The sequence below is a fragment of the Babylonia areolata genome, chromosome 7 (genome assembly GCF_041734735.1).
Source record: "Babylonia areolata isolate BAREFJ2019XMU chromosome 7, ASM4173473v1, whole genome shotgun sequence".
Lineage (NCBI taxonomy): Eukaryota > Metazoa > Mollusca > Gastropoda > Neogastropoda > Buccinidae > Babylonia > Babylonia areolata.
The window spans coordinates 53262086-53288499 of record NC_134882.1 but is presented as its reverse complement, the minus strand read 5'-3'; the positions used below and the strand labels follow the sequence as shown (position 1 = coordinate 53288499).

General features: G+C 47.9%; 1 protein-coding gene across 1 annotated transcript in view; it reads left to right on the top strand.

Annotated features, from left to right (window-relative positions):
• Positions 1-26414, top strand: part of LOC143284311 (uncharacterized) — a 191126-nt gene that overhangs the window by 158271 nt on the left and 6441 nt on the right. Inside the window, exons 15-24 of the mRNA XM_076591017.1 lie at positions 468-743; positions 2064-2304; positions 4537-4669; positions 5223-5461; positions 7007-7131; positions 7490-7731; positions 8304-8504; positions 10411-10584; positions 14670-14811; positions 22764-22850. Of these exons, the coding sequence (XP_076447132.1) occupies positions 468-743; positions 2064-2304; positions 4537-4669; positions 5223-5461; positions 7007-7131; positions 7490-7731; positions 8304-8504; positions 10411-10584; positions 14670-14811; positions 22764-22850 (1860 nt within the window). The remainder of the gene's footprint in view (positions 1-467; positions 744-2063; positions 2305-4536; positions 4670-5222; positions 5462-7006; positions 7132-7489; positions 7732-8303; positions 8505-10410; positions 10585-14669; positions 14812-22763; positions 22851-26414) is intronic.

Sequence of the window (26414 nt, the reverse complement as noted above, 5' to 3'; positions counted from 1 at the left end):
AGTGGGGGGGGAGTGCGGGGGGGCAGTGTGTCGGGCAGTGTGGGGGAGGGGCAGTGGGGGGGGACTGTGTCGGGCAGTGGGGGGGGGGGAGTGTGAGGGACAGTGTGAGGGAGGGGTAGTGTGGGGTGCATTGTGGGGGGCAGTGTGGGGAACAGTGGGGGGAAACAGTGTGGGGTCAATGTGCTGGGGACAGTGTGGGGAACAGTGGGGGGGCAGTGTGGGGAAACAGTGTGGGGTCAATGTGCTGGGGACAGTGTGGGGAACAGTGGGGGGGGGGCAATGTGCTGGGAACAGTGGAGGGGGGGGGGCACTGGAGGAGGGGAGGGCAGTGTGGGAACAGAATGGGGGCAGTGTGGGTACAGTGTTGGGAAGCAGTGTGTGGGGAGCAGTGTGTGGGTACAGCGTTGGGAAGCAGTGTGTGGGGAGCAGTGTTCAGACTAACGCTGTGCCTGGCGGCTGCCCTACAGGAGCGTTCTTCATCGCCTACCTCGTGATGCTGGTGTTCTGCGGCCTGCCGCTGGTGTTCATGGAGCTGGCGTTCGGGCAGTTCGCCAGCCTGGGGCCCATCACCGTGTGGAAGGCGGCGCCGCTCTTTAAGGGCGTGGGCTACAGCATGGTGCTCATCTCGGCCCTCGTGTCCATCTACTACAACATGGTCACCGCCTGGGCCTTCCACTACCTCTTCACCTCGCTCACCGCGCGCCTGCCCTGGGCCTTCTGCAACAACACGTGGAACACCGCACGTGAGTGTCTCGTGTCCTGGGCCACAGTCCGATAATCGTCATCTCAGATGAACAGACTGCAGATAAATACACGAACGTGTCCTGGGGCCTTATGCAACAACACGTGGAACACCGCACGTGAGTATCTCATGTCCGGGGCCTTCTTTCAACAACACGTGGAGCATTGCACGTGAGTATCTCGTGCCCGGGGCTTTCTTTCAACAACACGTGGAACATTGCACGTGAGTATCTCGTATCCTGAGGTGTCAGTTGCATTGATTGGTTCTAACTTTTTGACAGTTACACGTGACTAAATGCATACGTTGACCGAACTTGGCTATTGGTCAGTTCCATACTACACACAGTTTGTAGCGGGTTACGAACATACTAGGCTCTTCCGTCCGAGCAATGCAACTGGCTTCTAGGCCTTTCTGCAACAACACGTGGAACACCGCACGTGAGTATCTGGCGCTGCACCTGTCCTGTAACAACACTTAGAACATCGCACGTGAGTGTCTCGTGCTGCACCTGTCCTTTTGTAACAACACGTGGAACAGAGCACGCGAGTAATTCGTGTTGCACCTGTCTGGGCCGCTTTACCACATTAGTTTCAGCGCGATATAAAGAAACGATTTATTTCATTTATTTGATTATCATCCACTGTGTGGCTCACGGTAGGTCCTGCTGGACAGCAGTCTAAGAACAGAGAACAGGGACAGGACGGGACAGAGTCATGTGAAATCCAAACAAAACGAGACAGGGGTTGAGAAGAAAAGAGGAGGAAGAAGGGTGAAGAAAGGTAGCCATATGTCTTGCCAAAGTTCCTGCCAGTGCCCGAACGATCGTGCAGCATAAGAGGGATACACTCGATAAAACCGTCAACTAATCAGCAGCATAAAAGGGATTTACTTAATTCAGTCCTTAACGATTCAGCAGCATTAAAGGGGTTTACTTGCTTCAATCCTTGACGAAGAAGCAACTGAAAGGGATTTATTTAACTCAGTCCTTAACGAAGCAGAATAAAAGGGAATTACTTAACTGAGTCCTTAAATTAACGATTCATAGCATGAAAGGAATTTTCTTAATACAGCCGTGAGCGATTCAGCAACATGAAAGGGATTTTGTCAGATCGTTGGGCTGGTGCAGAAGTGGCGTAGGTGCAGAGCGTGTGAGAAAGGAAAAAGATTTTTTTTTTTTTTTTTTGCGTTTTGTTTAATTATGAAATAGTTTTCAGGTGTTTGTGTCTATGCGTCGGAACGATACGCACCATGTAGCTAAGTCAGATTTTGGGGGGCTGTAGCGTGACTGCGCTTATGGTCGGTTTCGTGATCTCTTGGGCAGAGTGCACCATCAACAAGTACGTGGCAGACAACTGCTCAGCGGTCAACCAGACGGTGCTGCAGTGGCCAGCGGTTCGAAACCTGACGGCCTGCTACCCCGTCCTGACCAACTGCAGTGCGCACGACAGCGACAGTGTCGGACAGTGTGTCAGCACCCTTAGGGACGTGGCGGGGCCCGAAGCCGTGGCCAGCTACCACACTGCAGGCACCAACTACACCAGTTCCAGCGAGGAGTACTTCTAGTGCGTGTGTGGAGGGGTGGGGTCGGGGAGGAGGGGTTCTCAGAGAGGAGAGGAAGGGGTGGGGGAGTCTCAGAGAGGTGGCAATGGGGGTGGGGGCTCTCAAAGAGGTGGGGAGGGGAGGGGGGTGTTCTCAGAGAGGTGGGGAGAGGGGGGGGGTTCTCAGAGAGGTAGGGAGGGGGTTCTCAGAGAGGAGGGGAGGGGGGTTCTCAGAGAGAGGGGATGGAGGGGGCTCTCAGAGATGAGGGGAAGGGACAGTGGAATGATGTCAACCCAGATAATTCTCTGTGTGATCGGTTAGTCTGTAAAGACTGACACTAAGAATGAAAAAAAAATGAAAAAATTTTGGCACCTGACTGGTTTCTTTCAAATGTGGAGAAAGCTTTCGTTACTTTTTCCTGATTTTTTTTACTCACTTGTGTAAACAAAAGTGAGTCTGTGTTATAACCGGGTGCTCGACTGTGTGTGTGTGTGTCTATCTGTATGTATGTATGTATGTCCGTGGTAAACTTTAACATTTCCATTTTCTCTGGAAACATTGTGTTTGCCAATACCAAATTTGGCTTTTTTTTTTCCCCTTTTTTGCAACTGTCTTCACGTTGGCGTTACGTCGTGTGTGTGTGTTTTGTCTGTTCTCTACTGGTGACGAACCGGAAAGGAATATATGGAAAGGAATAGAAAGGTGAAAAGTGGAGACAGACCTGGCGCATGGAAAGGAACAGAAAGTTGAAGAGTTGGGACAGTCCTGACATGGAAAGGAATAGAAAGTTGAAGAGTGGAGACGGTTTGACATGGAAAGGAATAGAAAGTTGAAGAGTGGAGACGGTCTTGACATGGAAAGGAATAGAAAGTTGAAGAGTTGGGACAGTCTTGACATGGAAAGGAATAGAAAGTTGAAGAGTGGAGACAGTCCTGACATGGAAAGGAATAGAAAGTTGAAGAGTTGGGACAGTCTTGACATGGAAAGGAATAGAAAGTTGAAGAGTTGGGACAGTCCTGACATGGAAAGGAATAGAAAGTTGAAGAGTTGGGACAGTCCTGACATGGAAAGGAATAGAAAGTTGAAGAGTGGAGACTGTCTTGACATGGAAAGGAATAGAAAGTTGAAGAGTTGGGACAGTCTTGACATGGAAAGGAATAGAAAGTTGAAGAGTTGGGACAGTCCTGAGCATGGAAAGGGAATAGAAAGTTGAAGAGTGGAGACAGTGTTGACATGGAAAGGACTAGAAAACTAGAAAGTTGAAGAGTGGAGACGGTCTTGACATGGAAAGGAATAGAACGTTGAAGAGTGGAGACAGTCCTGGCGCATGGAAAGGGAATAGAAAGTTGAAGAGTGGAGACAGTCTTGACATGGAAAGGACTAGAAAACTAGAAAGTTGAAGAGTGGAGACAGTCCTGACATGGAAAGGAATAGAAAGTTGAAGAGTGGAGACAGTCCTGACATGCAAAGGAATAGAAAGTTGAAGAGGTGGGACAGTCCTGACATGGAAAGGAATAGAAAGTTGAAGAGTTGGGACAGTCTTGACATGGAAAGGAATAGAAAGTTGAAGAGTTGGCACAGTCTTGACATGGAAAGGAATAGAAAGTTGAAGAGTTGGGACAGTCCTGACATGGAAAGGAATAGAAAGTTGAAGAGTTGGGACAGTCTTGACATGGAAAGGAATAGAAAGTTGAAGAGTGGAGACGGTCCTGACATGGAAAGGAATAGAAAGTTGAAGAGTGGAGACGGTCCTGACATGGAAAGGAATAGAAAGTTGAAGAGTGGAGACGGTTTGACATGGAAAGGAATAGAAAGTTGAAGAGTGGAGACGGTTTGACATGGAAAGGAATAGAAAGTTGAAGAGTTGGGACAGTCCTGGCACATGGAAAGGGAATAGAAAGTTGAAGAGTTGGGACAGTCCTGACATGGAAAGGAATAGAAAGTTGAAGAGTGGAGACTGTCTTGACATGGAAAGGAATAGAAAGTTGAAGAGTTGGGACAGTCCTGACATGGAAAGGAATAGAAAGTTGAAGAGTTGGGACAGTCTTGACATGGAAAGGAATAGAAAGTTGAAGAGTGGAGACAGTCTTGACATGGAAAGGGAATAGAAAGCTGAAGAGTGCATGAAAGGAATAGAAAGTTAAAAAAAAAAAAAGTGGAGATATTTTATCTGTTGTGCAGCTGCTTTGATGTTTCGACTAAAGATTGTTTCAAAACAGCACGTGTCGCATGACACACCGCCCTGTCCCTTGCAGTCGCTCGGTGCTGGACGTGTCTAGCGGCCTGGGCCACCTGGGGAACATCAAGTGGCAGATGGCGCTCTGCCTGCTGCTCTGCTGGGTCATCGCCTTCTTCTGCCTGCTCCGCGGCATCAAGACTGCCGGCAAGGTGAGTGTGACGCACAGTGACAGTGACGGAGCACGTGACTCCCGGTGACGGTGCACGTGGCACACAGTGACAGTGCACTTGACGGACAGTGACAGTTCACGTGACGCACAACTGACAGTTCACGTGGCACACAGTGAAAATGCACGTGACACACAACTGACAGTTCGTGTGACGTACAGTGAAAATGCACGTGACACACAACTGACAGTTCGTGCGACGCACAGTGATAGTGTACGTGACATACAGTGACAGTGCACGTGACACACAGTGACAGCGCACAGGACGCACAGTGACAGTTCACGTGACGCACAGTGACAGTTTACATGACCAACGGTGACAGTGCACATTACGCACAGTGACAGCGTACGTGACGCACGGTGACAGTTCACATGGCGCACAGTGACAAATGCACGTGATGCACAATAATGCACACGAAGCACGGTGACAGTTCACATGGCGCACAGTGACCGTGCACGTGACGCACAGTTACAGCTTACCTGACGGACTGTGACAATGCACGTGACGCCCGGTAGACAGCAGCACGGGGTTCCAGGTGTCCTACGTGGTGGTGCTGGTGCCGTACATCGCGGTGCTGGTGCTGCTGATCCGCGGCGTGAGCATGACGGGCAGCAGTGACGGCATCCACTTCTACACCACCCCGCGCTGGGCGCTGCTCACCCAGCCCCGCATGTGGGGCGACGCCGCCGCCCAGGTCTTCTTCTCCCTCTCCGTCTGCTGGGGGGGCCTCACCACGCTGGCCAGCTACAACAGGTTCCACAACAACGTCTACAGGTCAGTGGGGGAGTGTGGGGTGGAGGAGGGGGGCTGCGGGGGGGGGGTGAGGGTGAGGGAGGGGGGAGGGCTGTGCACACTGGCTGGCAACAACAGGTTCCACAACAACGTGTACAGGTCAGGGTGGGAGTAATTAGGGGTGTTCTGGGAGGGTGGGCGGGGAGTGACTGGGGGAAGGGGTGGTGGGTGGGGGTGGGGTCCAGCTACAACAGGTTCCACAACAACGTCTACAGGTCAAGGCGGGGGATGGGGGGGGGGAGTAAGTAGGAGTGTAGTGGGGGGGGGGGTCTGGGGGAAGGGGTGGGGGGCGCTGGCTAGCTAACGTCTACAGGTCAGGGGAGGTGGGGCGGGGGGAGGGGGAGTAATTAGGAGTGTTGTGGGGTGTTGGGAGGGGTGTTGGGGTTTGGAAGGGGAGTAGGGGTGGTGTGGGGGAGCTGTGGTATTCAGGAAGTGGTCTGTGGCTGTGTTGTGGTGATGGTTCTCAGGACTAATGAATAAAATGTTTTGCTGTCGTGAAACCTCAAATGTTTACATGACTGAAAATGGCACTGAGTGATATAAGTGTGAGCACGTAGGTAGGCTGATGCTCGACTGTGTGGATGCAGGCATGTGCGCGCGACGCGCGTGAGCGTTTTTTGAGGGAGGCATCGACGTTGGCATTAAATGCAGGCAGGCAATACTTTCACTTGTGTCAGACGATAAGGGAGAATGATGACAAAGGGTATTTCTATCAAGTTGATGGACAAGTGAGAATGAAGACACAGGGCATTTCTATAAAGCTGAGACGTTTTGTATTCTCTGTTTTGCGTTTTCTGCACTGTGTGCTGTGTTTGTAGGGACGCCGTGGTGGTGTGTATCGGAGACACACTGAAGAGCGTCATGTGTTGACGTGTGTAGTGTGTTGACGTGTGTAGTGTGTTGATGTGTGTAGTGTGTTGTGTTACTGTGTGCAGGGACGCCCTGTTGGTGTGTATCGGAGGCACACTGATGAGCGTCATGTGTTGATGTGTGTAGTGTGATGTGTTGATGTGTGTAGTGTGTTGTGTGTAGTGTGATGTGTTGCTGTGTGTAGGGACGCCCTGTTGGTGTGTATCAGAGACACACTGATGAGCGTCATGTGTTGATGTGTGTAGTGTGTTGATGTGTAGTGTGATGTGTTGCTGTGTGTAGGGATGCCCTGTTGGTGTGTATCGGGGACACGCTGATGAGCGTCATGTGTTGATGTGTGTAGTGTGTTGATGTGTAGTGTGATGTGTTGCTGTGTGTAGGGACGCCCTGTTGGTGTGTATCGGGGACACACTGATGAGCGTCATATGTTGACATGTGTAGTGTGTTGATGTGTAGTGTGTTGTGTTGATGCGTGTAGTCTGATGTATTGATGTGTGTAGTGTGATGTGTTGCTGTGTGAAGGGAAGCCCTGTTGGTGTGTATCGGGGACACCCTGATGAGCGTCATGTGTTGATGTGTGTAGTGTGTTGATGTGTAGTGTGATGTGTTGATGTGTGTAGTGTGTCGATGTGTAGTGTGATGTGTTGCTGTGTGTAGGGACGCCCTGTTGGTGTGTATCGGGGACACCCTGATGAGCGTCATGTCGGGCTTCGCCGTGTTTGCCATGGTGGGTGTCCTCAGTGAGAAGCTGGGGGCCTCGGTACAGGACGTCATCCAGTCTGGTATGTCTGTACTGCCCTTTGTCTGTTGGTCTGTCTGTCTGTGTTTCAGTCTGTCTATGTGTTTATGTCTCTCTCTTTGTCTCTCTCTTTATCTGTCTGATTGTCTCTGCCTGCCTGTCTTCCTGTTTGTCCGTCTGTCTCTCTCTCTCCATATATATATATATATATGTGTGTGTGTGTTTGTGTGTGTGTGCGCGCGCGTTTGTGTGTGCGCGCGCGTTTGTGTGTGCGCGTGCGTGCGTGCATGTGTGTGTGCGCGTGTGTATGTATGTATGTATGCATGTATGTATGTATGTGTGTGTGTGGGGGGGGTCTGTACGTGATGACTGACACGTGCCTTGCCGTGGTTGTGTGTCAGACGTGGGCATGACCTTCATCGTGTACCCTGCGGCCTTGCTGTCGTTCCCGGCGCCGTGGCTGTGGTCCCTGCTGTTCTTCCTGATGCTGGTGACGATGGGGCTGGGCACCACCTTCTGCACCATGGAGACCCTCATCACGGCCCTCATGGACGAGCAGCCGGCCTTCAAGAAGAAGCGTGTGCTCATGCTGCTGCTGGTCTGCCTGGCCTCCTTCCTCCTCGGCCTGCCGCTCGCCTCGCAGGTCTGTGCCGTGGGGGCACTTTTGGTGTTTCGGGGGTGGGGGGAACACTGCTGTTGGTCTCTGTGGCACTGTGTCTTTGGGACACTGTTGGTTTGTGGATGACGATGTATGTGTGATGATGATGATGATATATGCGTTGTGACGATGTATTTGTTTGTGATGATGATGATGTTATATGTGGTGACGATATGTGTGTAATGATGATCATGATATATATATGTGGTGCCGATGTATGGGTGATGATAACGATGCAATATATGTGATGGCGATGTGTGTGTATGATGATGACGATGATATAATTATGTGTGGTGACGATGTGTATGTGTGTGTGATGATGACGATAATGATATATATGTTGTGATGATTTGTGTGACGATGACGATGATATATATGTGGTGACGATGTATGCGGTGATGACGATGCATGTGATGACGATCTGTATGATGATGATATTGATATATGTGTGGTGAAGATGTGTGTGTGTGTGATGATGATGACTATGATATATGTGATGACGACGCTGTGTGTGTGTGTGTGTGTGTGTGTGTGTGTGTGTGTGTGTGTGGCCACAGGGGGGCCTGTACCTGCTGCAGCTGATGGACGAGTACCTGTGCTGCTTCCCCCTGCTGGTGACGGGCATCATGATGTGCACCGCCATCTCCTGGGTCTACGGCCTGCGACACTTCTGTGCCGACATCCAGCACATGATCCGCGCCAAGGTGGGGCTGTGGTGGAGGGTCATGTGGTCCTCCGTCTGCCCCATCGTCATTCTGGTCAGTTGTGTGTGTGTCTTATTTATTTATTTATTTATTTATTTATTTATTATTATTATTTTATTATTATTATTACTACTACCTTTTTTATATATTATAATTATTATTTATTTATTTATTTATGTAAGCTTATCTATTATTTATTCACCTTTTTTTTTCTCAAGGCCTGACTAAGCGCGTTGGGTTACGCTGCTGGTCAGGCATCTGCTTGGCAGATGTGGTGTAGCGTATATGGATTTGTCCGAACGCAGTGACGCCTCCTTGAGCTACTGAAACTGAAACTGTGTGTGTGGATGGGAGGTGGAGGGGGGGGTGTGGTATGGAGAGGGATTGATGAAGAATACCTGCCTCCAATTGTCTCTGTTGGTTTAAACGTAATTTGATTCTCAATAGCAAGTTAAGACATTGCGAACACATCGAGCAGCAACATGCCGAAGCTCATGGTGTGCTCGGAAAACTGCTCATAACACAACGGCAGTATTATAAACAGCGCCAAATACCAAATATAAATAACGTCACGGATGAACTCTGAAAGGGAAGAAGAAAGACGTGTTCCCGAGAAAGGTGAAAAAAGAAAAGAAAAAAAACGTAGAAGAAAAAAACCTGGTCTATGCAGCCATTACAACGCCATAACAACCCCTGACCTGTACAGCCATAACAATGCCATAGCCCTGGCCTGTATATCCTCAGCCATAACCCTGGCCTGTACATCCTCATCCATAATCCATAGCCCTGGCCTGTGCATCCTCATCCATAATCCATAGCCCTGGCCTGTGCATCCTCATCCATAATCCATAGCCCTGGCCTGTACATCCTCATCCATAATCAATAGCCCTGGCCTGTGCATCCTCATCCATAATCAATAGCCCTGGTCTGCTCATCCTCACCCATAGCCCTGGCTTGTACATCCTCGTCCATAGCCATGGCCGGTATATCCTCATCCATAGCCCTGGCCGGTATATCCTCATCCATAGCCCTGGCCGGTATATCCTCATCCATAGCCCTGGCCTGCACATCCTCATCCATAGCCCTGGCCTGTACAACCTCAGCCATAGCCCCGGCCTGTACATCCTCAGCCATAGCCCTGGCCTGCACATCCTCATCCATAGCCCTGGCCTGTACATCCTCATCCATAGCCATGGCCTGTACATCCTCAGCCATAACCCTGGCCTGCACATCCTCATCCATAGCCCTGGCCTGTACATCCTCAGCCATAGCCCTGGTCTGTACAACCTCAGCCATAGCCCTGGCCTGTACATCCTCAGCTATAGCCCTGGCCTGTACACCATCCATAGCCCTGGCATGCACATCCTCAGCCATAACCCTGGCCTGTACATCCTCAGCCATAACCCTAGCCTGTACATCCTCATCCATAATCCATAGCCCTGGCCTGTGCATCCTCATCCATAATCCATAGCCCTGGTCTGCACATCCTCATAATCCATAGCCCTGGCCGGTATATCCTCATCCATAGCCCTGGCTTGTACATCCTCATCCATAGCCCTGGCCTGTACATCCTCATCCATAGCCCTGGCCGGTATATCCTCATCCATAGCCCTGGCCTGCACATCCTCATCCATAGCCCTGGCCTGCACATCCTCAGCCATACCCCTGGCATGTACATCTTCGGCCATAATCCTAGCCTGTGCATCCTCATCCATAATCCATAGCCCTGGCCTGCACATCCTCATTCATAGCCCTGGCCTGTACATCCTCATCCATAGCCCTGGCCTGCACATCCTCAGCCATAGCCCTGGCCTGTACATCCTCAGCCATAGCCCTGGCCTGCACATCCTCATTCATAGCCCTGGCCTGTACATCCTCAGCCATAGCCCTGGCCTGCACATCCTCAGCCATAGCCCTGGCCTGTACATCCTCATCCCTGTGCTACGGTGACTGATTTCAGTTCATCATCATCTCCTCGGCCATCGGCTACCAGACGCTGGGCAAGCAGTTCGACACGGTCAAGTACCCCTGGTGGTCAGAGGCGTTGGGCTTTTTCATCGTGGTGCTGTGCGTGCTCCCCATCGTGGTTTGGCCCCTGGGCAAAATAGTGCAAGGCCAGGGCCCGCTGATGAAGGTAAGTGGTGTGGATGTGGGTGTTGGGTGTGCGTCTCTGTCTGTTGACATTGTTGTTTGATTATCGTCATTTCATTCTTTCTTCTCAGTTCTGTGCATTTCTGTTGATGTCATTGTCAGATTATTATCACATTCATTTTTACTTCTCAGTTCAGTACGTGTCTGTTGATGTTATTGTTAGATGATCGTCACATTCATTCCTACTAAAATGTTCAGTCCATTTCTGTTGATGTTCTTGTTAGATTATCATCACATTCTTTCGTATTTCTAAGTCAGTCCATTTGTGGTGATGGTATTGTTAAATTATCGTCACATTTATTTTTGCTTTTCAGGTCAGTCCATTTCTATCGACTTTGATGTAAGAACCATGTCTTAGTGTTCAGTCAATGAACGTTGACGTTGACGTTACCATCATCATCTGATCCCCATCTCTGTTCAGTCCCTGTCTGTTGATGTAACTGCTCCAATTATCACCACATTCATTGTTAACTCTCTCCATACGAACGGCGAAAGAGACGACGTTAACAGCGTTTCATCCCAGTTACCATCATCAAAATATTGCAAGCGGAAGGCTCTTATACTGAAGAGGTGAATGTTGACAAAGAATACCACAATTCTGACGACGGAAGCTAAAGGTTGGGTCGTTCAGACACCCACTGGACATCCGAGGGGTCTGTGTAGAGGAGAAGAGAGGACTGACCGTACTGAGTGAGTTAACTCCCTGAACAATCGGTCCCGTTTTGTCTCTGTATAGTCTGTTCCCTGTGACCTCATTCCTGAGTATTGGGGTGTTACTTGCTTACTGCCCACTACGCCCTCCGACATGTAGGGCAGTAAGGAAGAAGCGCCACTCTTGTCTGCTCTGGGCCATTCTCTGAATGGTACCTCAGGTGTACCTCAGAGACTTGAGTTATCTTGAGTTATGTTCTAAAGAGTGTTGGAGTATAGGCTGAGTTACGTGTATCACCTTCCTGAACTGAAGAGCTGTCAACATTTGCAAAACAGTCAATCTGTGTGTGTGTGTGTGTGCGTGTGTGTGCGTGTGTGCGTGAAAAGTCATTGTTGAAAGCGGAAGATACAGTGGGCAAGACGGAGTGAGAGGAGAGAGACAGAAGGGAGAGGTGGCAGACAGACAGACAAAAAGAAAATAAAACGAAAGAAGAAAAAAAAGGAGAGAGAAACAAACAAACTGTTCAACCACCATACTTGATTGTCTTGTCCACCACAGAGAATACAAGCGTAGTGTGCCCCATTCTGTCTTGTCCACCACAGAGAATACAAGTAGTGTGCCCCATTCTGTCTTGTTCACCACAGAGAATACAAGTACTGTATGCCCCATTCTGTCTTGTTCACCACAGAGAATACAAGTACTGTATGCCCCATTCTGTCTTGTTCACCACAGAGAATACAAGTACTGTATGCCCCATTCTGTCTTGTCCACCACAGAGAATACAAGCGTAGTGTGCCCCATTCTGTCTTGTCCACCACAGAGAATACAAGTGTAGTGTGCCCCATTCTGTCTTGTCCACCACAGAGAATACAAGTGTAGTGTGCCCCATTCTGTCTTGTCCACCACAGGGTATAGAAGTGTAGTGTGCCCCATTCTGTCTTGTCCACCACAGAGAATACAAGTGTAGTGTGCCCCATTCTGTCTTGTCCACCGCAGAGAATACAAGTGTAGTGTGCCCCATTCTGTCTTGTCCACCACAGGGTATAGAAGTGTAGTGTGCCCCATTCTGTCTTGTCCACCACAGAGAATACAAGTGTAGTGTGCCCCATTCTGTCTTGTCCACCACAGGGTATAGAAGTGTAGTGTGCCCCATTCTGTCTTGTCCACCACAGAGAATACAAGTGTAGTGTGCCCCATTCTGTCTTGTCCACCACAGGGTATAGAAGTGTAGTGTGCCCCATTCTGTCTTGTCCACCACAGGGTATAGAAGTGTAGTGTGCCCCATTCTGTCTTGTCCACCACAGGGTATAGAAGTGTAGTGTGCCCCATTCTGTCTTGTCCACCACAGGGAATACAAGTGTAGTGTGCCCCATTCTGTCTTGTCCACCACAGGGAATACAAGTGTAGTGTGCCCCATTCTGTCTTGTCCACCACAGGGAATACAAGTGTAGTGTGCCCCATTCTGTCTTGTCCACCACAGATAATATAAGTGTTGTGTGCCCCATTCTGTCTTGTCCACCACAGGGAATATAAGTGTTGTGTGCCCCATTCTGTCTTGTCCACCGCAGAGAATACAAGTGTAGTGTGCCCCATTCTGTCTTGTCCACCACAGAGAATACAAGTGTAGTGTGCCCCATTCTGTCTTGTCCACCACAGGGTATAAAAGTGTAGTGTGCCCCATTCTGTCTTCTCCACCGCAGAGAATACAAGCGTAGTGTGCCCCATTCTGTCTTGTCCACCACAGAGAATACAAGTGCTGTGTGCCCCATTCTGTCTTGTCCAACACAGGGAATACAAGCGTAGTGTGCCCCATTCTGTCTTGTCCACCACAGGGAATACAAGTGTAGTGTGCCCCATTCTGTCTTGTCCACCACAGGGAATACAAGTGTAGTGTGCCCCATTCTGTCTTGTCCACCACAGGGTATAGAAGTGTAGTGTGCCCCATTCTGTCTTGTCCACCACAGAGAATACAAGTGTAGTGTGCCCCATTCTGTCTTGTCCACCACAGGGTATAGAAGTGTAGTGTGCCCCATTCTGTCTTGTCCACCACAGAGAATACAAGTGTAGTGTGCCCCATTCTGTCTTGTCCACCACAGGGTATAGAAGTGTAGTGTGCCCCATTCTGTCTTGTCCACCGCAGAGAATACAAGCGTAGTGTGCCCCATTCTGTCTTGTCCACCACAGGGTATAGAAGTGTAGTGTGCCCCATTCTGTCTTGTCCACCACAGGGTATAGAAGTGTAGTGTGCCCCATTCTGTCTTGTCCACCACAGGGTATAGAAGTGTAGTGTGCCCCATTCTGTCTTGTCCACCACAGGGAATACAAGTGTAGTGTGCCCCATTCTGTCTTGTCCACCACAGGGAATACAAGTGTAGTGTGCCCCATTCTGTCTTGTCCACCACAGGGAATACAAGTGTAGTGTGCCCCATTCTGTCTTGTCCACCACAGAGAATATAAGTGTTGTGTGCCCCATTCTGTCTTGTCCACCGCAGAGAATACAAGTGTAGTGTGCCCCATTCTGTCTTCTCCACCGCAGAGAATACAAGCGTAGTGTGCCCCATTCTGTCTTGTCCACCACAGAGAATACAAGTGCTGTGTGCCCCATTCTGTCTTGTCCAACACAGGGAATACAAGCGTAGTGTGCCCCATTCTGTCTTGTCCACCACAGGGAATACAAGTGTAGTGTGCCCCATTCTGTCTTGTCCACCACAGGGAATACAAGTGTAGTGTGCCCCATTCTGTCTTGTCCACCACAGGGTATAGAAGTGTAGTGTGCCCCATTCTGTCTTGTCCACCACAGAGAATACAAGTGTAGTGTGCCCCATTCTGTCTTGTCCACCACAGGGAATACAAGCGTAGTGTGCCCCATTCTGTCTTGTCCACCACAGGGAATACAAGTGTAGTGTGCCCCATTCTGTCTTGTCCACCACAGGGAATACAAGTGTAGTGTGCCCCATTCTGTCTTGTCCACCACAGGGTATAGAAGTGTAGTGTGCCCCATTCTGTCTTGTCCACCGCAGAGAATACAAGTGTAGTATGCCCCATTCTGTCTTGTCCCCCGCAGAGAATACAAGCGTAGTGTGCCCCATTCTGTCTTGTCCACCACAGGGTATAGAAGTGTAGTGTGCCCCATTCTGTCTTGTCCACCGCAGGGTATAGAAGTGTAGTGTGCCCCATTCTGTCTTGTCCAACACAGGGTATAGAAGTGTAGTGTGCCCCATTCTGTCTTGTCCACCGCAGAGAATACAAGTGTAGTGTGCCCCATTCTGTCTTGTCCACCACAGAGAATACAAGTGTAGTGTGCCCCATTCTGTCTTGTCCACCGCAGGGTATAGAAGTGTAGTGTGCCCCATTCTGTCTTGTCCAACACAGAGAATACAAGTGTAGTGTGCCCCATTCTGTCTTGTCCACCGCAGAGAATACAGGTGCTGTGTCGGCCCATGCAAGACTGGGGTCCAGCCCTGGAGAAGAACTCTCACCTGGTGGAGTATTTCCCAGCAGTGCAGACCAACCTGCTGGCCGTGGAACTGGACCACCCACCCCTTAACACCATCACAGGTAACTCACCCACCCGAATCCACCCCCTTTACCTGTCCACACACCCACAACACCATCACGGGTAATTCACCCAGCAGATCCCTACCTCTCTCTACTTCATCACCCATCTACCTGTCCATACCTCTCTCTAGATCGTCACCCCTTTATCTGTCCATATCTCTGTCTACATCATCACCCCTTTACCTGTCCATACTTATCTCTACATCATCACCCCTTTACCTGTCCATACTTATCTCTACATCATCACCCTTTACCTGTCCATACTTACCTCTACATCATCAAACTTTACCTGTCCATATTTATCTCTACATCATCACCCCTTTACCTGTCCATACTTATCTCTACATCATCACCCTTTACCTGTCCATACTTATCTCTACATCATCACCCTTTACCTGTCCATACTTATCTCTACATCATCACCCTTTACCTGTTCTATCCTCTGCATCATCACCCTTTACCTGTTCTATCCTCTGCATCATCACCCTTTACCTGTCAATGCCCATCTCCACAGCATCACCCCTTTACCTGTCCATACCCCTCTATACATCATCACTATATACTCCCTTTACCTGTCCGAAGAATTTTGGGGTTTAGGTATAAGATAGGATTTAGAATGTCATATATAGAGTGTCAGAAGATAGGATTTAGTGTGCTAGATATAAATTAGAAGATAGGGTCTGGAGTGTCAAATAGATTATAGGATTTGGAGTGTTCGATAGAAGACAGGATTTAGGGTGTCAGACAGAAGACAGGATTAAGGGTGTCGGGTAGTAGACAGAGATAGGATTTGGAGTGTCAGCTAAAAGACAGGACTTAAGGTTTAGATAGAAGAGAACGAATTGTGCAGAGAGGGTAGCTTGTGGTGCTGGCTTGATGTTCTGCTGGCTGATGGCAGTACGGGGTGTGTGCATGCTGCAGCTTGGTCCCTCTCCGTGTGTCGTGTGCTGAGACATGTGTGGTGGATTGGCTGGACATGGTGGTGTTTGTGTCGTCTGGTCTGTCTGTGCTTGTCTGTGCTGCGAGGACTCAAACCCAGGCGTGCAGGAAACGCTGCAACATGAAGAGTTGTTTTGTCCCTGCCACCACTGCCCCCCATGTATAGCTGTTGTGTGACTCACGCTGCGTGCTGAAATACCAGTGTGCAGACCTTGACCTTAGCGTGACTCACACTGCTTGCTGAAATACCAATGTGCAGACCTTGACCTTAGCTTGACTCACACTGCGTGCTGAAATACCAGTGTGCAGACCTTGACCTTAGCTTGACTCACACTGCGTGCTGAAATACCAGTGTGCAGACCTTGACCTTAGCGTGACCCACGCTGCTTGCTGAAATACCAGTGTGCAGACCTTGACCTTAGCGTGACTCACGCTGCTTGCTGAAATACCAGTGTGCAGACCTTGACCTTAGCATGACTCACGCTGCGTGCTGAAATACCAGTGTGCAGATGTGTCTGGAAATGTTCATTGTAGAAATCCAGTTTCCACGTTGAGAGTAACTCACCAGACAAGTGACAGTCCACAGTGAAGTCAGACTGCGTCCAGTAGATCCACATGGTACAGTTTGAAATACTGTCGACTGCGGCAGATCCACATTACTTCATGTTACAGTTTGAAATACTGTAGCCTGTGGCAGGTGCACATTGCTTCATGGTACAGTTTGAAATACTGTAGCCTGCGGCAGGTGCACATTGCTTCATGGTACAGTTTGAAATACTGTAGCCTGCGGCAGATCCACATTACTTCATGGTACAGTTTGAAATACTGTAGACTGCGGCAGATCCACATTACTTCATGGTACAGTTTGAAATACTGTAGCCTGCGGCAGATCCACATTGCTTCATGGTACAGTTTGAAATACTGTAGACTGCGGCAGATCCACATTACTTCATGGTACAGTTTGAAATACTGTCAGCTTCGGCAGATCCACATTGCTTCATGGTACAGTTTGAAATACTGTCAGCTGCGGCAGATCCACATTACTTCATGGTACAGTTTGAAATACTGTAGACTGCGGCAGATCCACATTACTTCATGGTACAGTTTGAAATACTGTAGCCTGCGGCAGATCCACATTACTTCATGGTACAGTTTGAAATACTGTAGACTGCGGCAGATCCACATTACTTCATGGTACAGTTTGAAATACTGTCAGCTTCGGCAGATCCACATTGCTTCATGGTACAGTTTGAAATACTGTCAGCTGCGGCAGATCCACATTACTTCATGGTACAGTTTGAAATACTGTAGACTGCGGCAGATCCACATTACTTCATGGTACAGTTTGAAATACTGTAGCCTGCGGCAGATCCACATTACTTCATGGTACAGTTTGAAATACTGTAGACTGCGGCAGATCCACATTACTTCATGGTACAGTTTGAAATACTGTCAACTGCGGCAGATCCACATTGTTTCATGGTACAGTTTGAAATACTGTCAACTGCGGCAGATCCACATTGTTTCATGGTACAGTTTGAAATACTGTAGACTGCAGAAGATCCACATTGTTTCATGGTACAGTTTGAAATACTGTAGACTGCAGAAGATCCACATTGTTTCATGGTACAGTTTGAAATACTGTAGACTGCAGAAGATCCACATTGTTTCATGGTACAGTTTGAAATACTGTAGCCTGCGGCAGATCCACATTACTTCATGGTACAGTTTGAAATACTGTAGCCTGCGGCAGATCCACATTACTTCATGGTACAGTTTGAAATACTGTAGACTGCGGCAGATCCGCATTACTTCATGGTACAGTTTGAAATACTCTCGACTGCGGCAGATCCACATTGCTTCATGGTACAGTTTGAAATACTGTAGATCCACATTGCTTCATGGTACAGTTTGAAATACTGTAGATCCACATTACTTCATGGTACAGTTTGAAATACTGTAGATCCACATTGCTTCATGGTACAGTTTGAAATACTGTAGATCCACATTGCTTCATGGTACAGTTTGAAATACTGTAGCCTGCGGCAGATGCACATTGCTTCATGGTACAGGACTCTCTCTCTCTCTCTCTCTCTCTCTCTCTCTCTCTCTCTCTCTCTGTATATATGACTTATCGTTTTTTAAAGTGCAGATTTTAAAACAATTTTACAACTTTTGTTTTATCCATTTGCCTGGTTTTTCTTCCCTTGTTCTGCTCATGTTGGTTATTGAGAGACATTTCTTTTCCTTGTAAAAACGTCACTGCCGAGCAGTTGGTATTTTCTCCTTGCTGGAGTAGTGGTTTCTCTCTGATTCGCAGTCAAGAGCGGGTAGCCCGATGAGCACTCCCAATTGCAGAACAGCTGTCGCTTGCTGTGCAAATCAACCTTCCTTTTGAAGGTACTTGGGACCAACATGGGCAAATGAGAGCTTTTTTAAAGCACCACCCACCCCAAACACAAATACAGTTTTAAAGGTAAAAGAATTAACCAAGACTGTTTTTTGGTGTGTTCCCCATTCCGTCATGTAAATACAAAGACATCTGGGCCTGGATTTAATATTCCCTCTCATATATATATATATATATATATATATATATATATATATATATATATATATATATATATATATATCCGATGTTTGTATTAGTTATATTTCTTTATTTTTCTATGGACAGTCATGTGCTCCTGCTGACTGATTAACATGTCTTGTTGGAATGTGGTGTTGTGTTTCAGCTGCCGCCAGGTATAACACAAACAAAACGAAGTTGCCTTCTAATAACAATCCTCAACCATCTGCTACTAAACACTTCCTCTTTGTTTATTATTTAATTTTCTTACTTTCTTTCTTTCTTTCTTTCTTTCCTTTTTTTGAGCAAAATTGACAGTAAAATGGTGATGGTGGAAATTGCGTAGGAAGGAAGACACGCACATTTGAAAGTAGAACATACCTTTCAATGCACGTGATTTCGGAGACCACTGACCGCACTGAAGAATGGGTAGGAGCTGGGTCACACCACCAAAGGACACATCCAGGAGTTGCATGTTTAGTGGCTGAAGTGATGGAAAGACAAATTGATGGAAGGTTGTGATTACAACACCCGAGTTCACGAAAACTTTCATCAGGCATGGTTTGAAATCCGCAATGCTAATTGCTTATGCATCAGAGGTGTGGGATACAAGTTGAGAAGAGGGTTGCGGGCTATGTCATGTGAGAACAAACGGGAGGTAACTTTTGCACGTCACTTGAGGAGTTTCGAGGGGAGTCTCCCCTTGGGATAAGAACCGAAACTCGTGCCCTGCAGATAGGAAAGATATCAGCACAACAGTTCCAAATCAGTTGGCACACAGTTAAAAGCACAACAGTTCCCAACTAAATGCACACAGTTAAAAGCACAACAGTTCCCAACTAAATGCACACAGTTAAAAGCACAACAGTTCCCAACTAAATGCACACAGTTAAAAGCACAACAGTTCCCAACCAAATGCACACAGATAAAAGCACAACAGTTCCCAGCTAAATGCACACAGTTAAAAGCACAACAGTTCCCAACTAAATGCACACAGTTAAAAGCACAACAGTTCCCAACTAAATGCACACAGTTAAAAGCACAACAGTTCCCAACTAAATGCACACAGTTAAAAGCACAACAGCTCCCAACTAAATACACACAGTTAAAAGCACAACAGTTCCCAACTAAATACAGTTAAAGGCACAACAGTTCCCAGCTAAATGCACACAGTTAAAAGCGCAACAGTTCCCAACTAAATGCACACAGATAAAAGCACAACAGTTCCCAACTAAATGCACACAGATAAAAGCGCAACAGTTCCCAACTAAATGCACACAGATAAAAGCGCAACAGTTCCCAATTAAATGCACACAGATAAAAGCGCAACAGTTCCCAACCAAATGCACACAGATAAAAGCGCAACAGCACACAGATAAAAGCGCAACAATTCCCAACTAAATGCACACGGTTAAAAGCACAACAGTTCCCAACCAAATGCACACAGATAAAAGCGCAACAGTTCCCAATTAAATGCACACAGATAAAAGCGCAATGCTTCCCAAGAATAGGTGAGGTAAGGGGAAATTGCACGATGTTCCATTTTTTAATTTTTTCATTCCTTTTTTTTTTTTTTTTTTTCTCGCTTGAAAAAGACACTACCGATTGTATCCCTCTTCTCTCAGCTCCAGCACAGACTGACAGTGTAGGTGAACCTCAAGGCCTCAATGGTAACCCCGACTGACAGTGAACCTCAAAGCCTCAGTGGTAACCCAGACTGACAGTGTTGGTGAACCTCAAAGCCTCAGTGGTAACCCAGACTGACAGTGAACCTCAAAGCCTCAGTGGTAACCCAGACTGACAGTGAACCTCAAAGCCTCAGTGGTAACCCAGACTGACAGTGAACCTCAAAGCCTCAGTGGTAACCCAGACTGACAGTGAACCTCAAAGCCACAGTGGTAACCCCAACTGACAGTGTATGTGAACCTCAAAGCCTGAGTGGTAACCTCAAAGCCTGAGTGGTAACCCAGACTGACAGTGAACCTCAAAGCCTCAGTGGTAACCCAGACTGAGAATGAACCTCAAAGCCTCAGTGGTAACCCAGACTGACAGTGAACCTCAAAGCCTCAGTGGTAACCCAGACTGACAGTGAACCTCAAAGCCTCAGTGGTAACCCAGACTGACAGTGAACCTCAAAGCCTCAGTGGTAATCCAGACTGAGAATGAACCTCAAAGCCTCAACGGTAACCCCGACTAACAGTGTAGGTGAACCTCAAAGCCTCAATGGTAACCCAGACTGACAGTGAACCTCAAAGCCTCAATGGTAACCCAGACTGACAGTGAACCTCAAAGCCTCAGTGGTAACCCAGACTGACAGTGAACCTCAAAGCCTCATTGGTAACCCAGACAGAATGAACCTCAAAACCTCAACGGTAACCCCGACTGACCGTGTAGGTGAACCTCAAAGCCTCAGTGGTAACCCCTTGCTGCCCTGTGTCCATGAAGGTGATAAAAGCGCTGTGAACTATGACCTCTGGGATCAGACGGACAGTGGCGCCGCCTGGTCTGAGAAAGAAGGGGCAGGTAACATGGATGTTTTGCCCGCACAATTTTCCTCTTATTGTCCTTGCCTGCACGGCTTGTTTGGGTTTTGGTTTGGTTGAATTTCAGTTTTCAGATATAAATGCTGTCTTTTTACCACATTTGGCAGACTTTTTTTTTATTCCAGTTTTAAGTTACTCGGCGTATTTCGTGTTTGGCTGACGGGAAGATATTGAAAAATATTGAATATATGTTTTTGGGGATGAGGTTGGGGTGACTGAATATCAGCCTGCTACATTTTCCAGCATTTTTTTTTCTTTCTTTGTAACAAATTTTTGTCATAAATTGTCATCATTTTTTTTCTTTTATATTGTCTAATACATTTTTTATGGTAATATATATATGTATTCAGTTCTAAATTGATGACTTACGGTTTTGGAAAGCTGCTTTTTATCTGCCACGACATTGTTTTATTTTTCCTCTGCCACGACATTGTTTTATTTTTGCATTTCTCTGTGTTATTAAAGCATTTATGTTAGAATAGTATTTTGAAATCGTGTCTCGGGATTGATTTCGTTCGGTTTGGATTAAAAAGGTATCAGTTTTTCTTGCCACTCTGTTGAAATGCTTTCGCGTTCATTGTGTTAAAATGAATGTATCAAACTGAGTTTATGCACCGATTACATTCTTTGTTCATCTGTTACGTAGATTTTTTTAAAATCTGATTTGGTTAGACAGGTGCCATCACCTGTGGGTGTTGTGTGTGTTTGTGAGGGTTTTTTGGGGGGGGGTTGTTTTTGTTTTGTTTTTTGTTGTTGTTTTAATCCACCGTAGACTGTGTGGTTGCACGTGCTTTGTTAGCCAAATGCAGTGTTCACTTTGTTGAATTCCTCTTGTTCGTGATTTGCGCTTTTTGTTGTTGCTTTTTTTCCCCCTTACAGTTCAGTTTGTTGTCAACTTGACCACGATTGTCAGTTAATTTCACTCCATAAATGTATCTGGATGTGAATACATTCTGCTTTTTGGTGGTTGTTATTTTTTGTGAGTTTTGTGTGTGTGTGTGTGTTTGGGTTTGGTTTTTTTTGTTTTTTTTGGGGGGGGTTGTTTTTTTTCCATTGTAATACAGAAGGAATGTGCTTGAAATGCACCACAGAGACAGACTGGAACGTGCAGCGTAGAATTATACATGTAGCATGTATCAGGTTCCTTGTTAGCTTATGTAACGTGTTTGTATTAACAGGAATAGTTCTTTCCGTTCGTTGTATGTAACGCGTGTGTATTTCCAGAGAAATGGTTTTTACCGCACGTCAAGCTTGCTGAAGAGCGGAAGGTGTGTATGTGTGACCTTGCTAAAATCAACAAGGATTTGAAGTTGGTTATTGATCTTGTTAATTTCTTGCTTTTCTGGGTATATACTATACCGATTTCCACATACAAAACGATGTATTTTCTTCTTACACAATACATTAGATTTGTTCTAATATCGCTTTTTACAAAAAAAAAAACCAAAACTTTTTTGTATGTATATAAGTTATGGAAGAGTTGCGTGGCCTTACATGTGTCAACCACAACTGCCTCTCATGCTTCTATCATCATGCTCAACATCATCAGAACAAAAAGAAAGGGGGGTGGGGAGAGAGACAAAATTGATGGATCACCATTACATTTTTTTTTGTTTTTTTTTTGTAAATTGTTTTTTTTCCACAGCACGGTGCTTTGATGTGGTTCTTTGTACATGTCGGTTTAGAATTGGCAGGTTGTTTTCTGTATATGTTTAGGACACTTTTGTGGAGGTTTTTTTTTCTGTTTATTGAGGTGCCTGATTTCTTTGACTCGTGCAATGTATACATAAAGATATGTCTCATTGCATGATGACCTAGGTAGTGTTGGTGAAGAAGAAGGCGGGTAGAGGCAGCAGGGCAGGTAGTACTGACGTGTGTGTGTGTGTGTGCACTGTGGGCAGTCTGGACCCCTAGGAAAGGTCCACCGGACGCTGTTAACGTTCTGTTACCTCGCTTAGACTCGACCTGGAAAAGCTCCTCGGAACACGGTAAACTCTGGGGACCTGGCTCGTCTGTGTCTCCCTCACACCCTGCCTGCCTGCCTGCCGCTTGCTGCTGTTGCATGGGCTGCAGTCTGTCCCCGTGGACGTGTTGCACGTGTGTGTGTGTACACGCTGCACGTGTGTGTGCACGCTGCCTGACACAGCCTTGTGCCAGAGGCCTGTGTTGGTTTTGGATGCTGCACAACTCACTGCTGCCTGTGTGTGTCTTTGTCGTCGCCGTCAGCACTTTGCTTCTTAGTTGGATTTTTTTACTTCTTGAGTCAGACAAGACTAACGTCATACTCAAGTGTATCACTGATGAATGGAATGGAGGTAGAAACCCGATTTCTCCCGCCTCCCTATTTTTATAATTGGATGTTGTTGTGGGACGTGTATTTTTGGATTTTCTCTCATGTTGAATTTTGTCGTATCACACGTGTTAGTGTCTCGGCAATTTACGTCAGTGATACGTGTATGTGTGAGTTTAGTTTAGGTAAACTATGTTGTATTGAAAGTCAAAATGACATTAGCACTGGATCAAGGTCTACAGTCAGGTTCAGAAGGTCACTGACATTGGAAAGCGGACACTGACCTTGTGAACAGGACACTGACTTTGTAAAGTGGACACTGACCTTGTGAACAGGACACAGTGACTTTGTAAAGTGGACACTGACCTTGTGAACAGGACACTGACTTTGTAAAGTGGACACTGACTTTGTGAAGTGGGGACTGACGTGGACAGGTGATTCCACAGTACACAGGCTGACAGCACAGTGTCTGTCTGCACGTCACTGGAGTGGTGTCCACTCATCCACCTCGCGGGACATCAGTCTGACAGGGGTTCCGAACGATGTTTGCACGTCACTTGTGTTATTTCTTCATTTGATTTACTGACCCATTTCACCCACAAGACTAACCTGAGGGAGGGTTTTGGCATGTTTACTCGCCATACGTGATGTTCATTGATTGAGCGAATGTTTGTGCGTGACTGGTAGTACTGCCCGTTCACACTCACCCCACACAGTATCACAAGGTCGACAGTTATTTCGAACATCCGTGCCTCCACCCCACCCGACTGAAGTAAGGTTGATGAAAGGTTCGTGCACATGTTTGCCCCCCCGCCCCCCGCCCCCACCCACCCAACTGCAGTAAGGTTGATGAAAGGTTCGTGCACATGTTTGCCCACCCACCCGACTGCAGAAAGATTGATGAAAGGTTCGTGCACATGTTTGCCCCCCCCCCCCCCGCCCCCACCCACCCGACTGCAGTAGGGTTGATGAATGGTTCGTGCACATATCCCCCCCCTGCCCCCACCCACCCGACTGCAGTAAGGTCAATGAATGGGTCGTGCACATGTTTGCCCCCCCCCCCGCCCCCATCCCCCCGATGCAGTAAGGTTGATGAAAGGTTCGTGCACATGTTTCCCCCCCCCCGCCCCCACCCACCCGACTGCAGTAAGGTCAATGAATGGTTCGTGCACATGTTTGCCCACCCCCCGCCCCCCGCCCCCACCCACCCGACTGCAGTAAGGTTGATGAAAGGTTCGTGCAAATTTTTGTCTCCCACCTACCCCCCACCCGACTGCAGTAAGGTCGATGAATGGTTCGTACACATGTGTGCCTCCCACCTACCCCCCACCCGACTGCAGTAAGGTTGATGAATGGTTCGTGCACATATCCCCAGCCCACCCCCCGCCCCCACCCAACCGACTGCAGTAAGGTTGATGAATGGTTCGTGCACATATCCCCAGCCCACCCCCCGCCCCCACCCACCCGACTGCAGTAAGGTTGATGAATGGTTCGTGCACATATCCCCACCCCACCCCCCGCCCCCACCCACCCGACTGCAGTAAGGTTGATGAATGGTTCGTGCACAGTTTGTCCCCATCGGTATGGCCGTCTCGTTTCATCAGTCCAGAGCATTCAGGTATCATGATAGGTGTAGTGTGCATCACTGATGTCTGTGGCTTGTCGTTCTCGCACAGTGCAGTAGGGTAAATGTGAGTGTGTTTATGCTTCCACGTCACTGATGATATTTGTCAATGTCCACATAGTGTTTCCACATCACTGGTAATGTTTGTCAATGTCTTCACAGTGTTTCCACGTCACTGATGATATTTCTCAATGTCCCCACACAGTTCACACGTTGTCAGTGTCCCCACACAGTGTCAGTGTCCCCACACAGTGTCAGTGTCCCCCCACACAGTGTCAGTGTCCCCACTCAGTGTCAGTGTCCCCACACAGTGTCAGTGTCCCCACACAGTGTCAGTGTCCCCACACAGTGTCAGTGTCCCCCCACACAGTGTCAGTGTCCCCACACAGTGTCAGTGTCCCCCCACACAGTGTCAGTGCCCCCACACAGTGTCAGTGTCCCCACACAGTGTCAGTGCCCCCACTCAGTGTCAGTGTCCCCACACAGTGTCAGTGTCCCCACACAGTGTCAGTGTCCCCCCACACAGTGTCAGTGTCCCCCCACTCAGTGTCAGTGTCCCCACACAGTGTCAGTGTCCCCCCACACAGTGTCAGTGTCCCCACACAGTGTCAGTGTCCCCACACACAGTGTCAGTATCAGTGTCTCCACACAATGACAGTGTCCCCACACACAGTGTCAGTGTCCCCCCACACAATGACAGTGTCCCCACACACAGTGTCAGTGTCCCCCCACACAATGACAGTGTCCCCACACACAGTGTCAGCATCAGTGTCTCCACACAATGACAGTGTCCCCACACAGTTCGCACTGATTAATGCTAGCTTGCTACCTCGTTCACATTTTTAAAACGATTTTTTTTTTTTAACTATCGTATTTTTATTCCATAATATTTTAGTTTTAGATGTGTTTGTTTTAACTGGTTATTTGCTTGTATGTTTGACGGGCGCAATAGCCGAGTGGTTAAGGCGTTGGACTTTCAGTATGAGGGTTCGAATCACGGTGACGCTGCCTGGTGGGTAGAGGGTGGAGATTTTTACGGTTTCCCATGTTAAACCCAGACCTGCTAGTGCCTGAATCCCCTTCGTGTGTATACGTAAGCAGAAGATCAAATACGCACGTTAAAGATCCTGTAATCCATGTCAGCGTTCGGTGGGTTATGGAAACAAGAACATAGCCAGCATGTACACCCCCGAAAGCGGAGTATGGTTGCCTACATGGCGGGGTAAAAACGGTCATACACGAAAAAGCCCACTCGTGGACATACGAGTCAACGTGGGAGTTACAGCCCACGAACGCAGAAGAAGTTTGTATGTTTGTTTATTTCGTTCCCAGTTTCGTGTTGCTGATAAGGGCAGTGGGTGGGTGTCACTTTCTGTCATTGAAGATGTGTTCGCTGCACTGTGGATGGCGTGTGTTCGTGGTGTTCATCACGCTGATTATTTCTGCCAGCTGTGTGCGCTACACTAGAGCCTTGGTACCAAACATGTGGAGTGATGGCCTAGAGGTAACGCGTCCGCCTAGGAAGCGAGAGAATCTGAGCGCGCTGGTTCGAATCACGGTTCAGCCGCCGATATTTTCTCCCCCTCCACTAGACCTTGAGTGGTGGTCTGGACGCTAGTCATTTGGATGAGACGATAA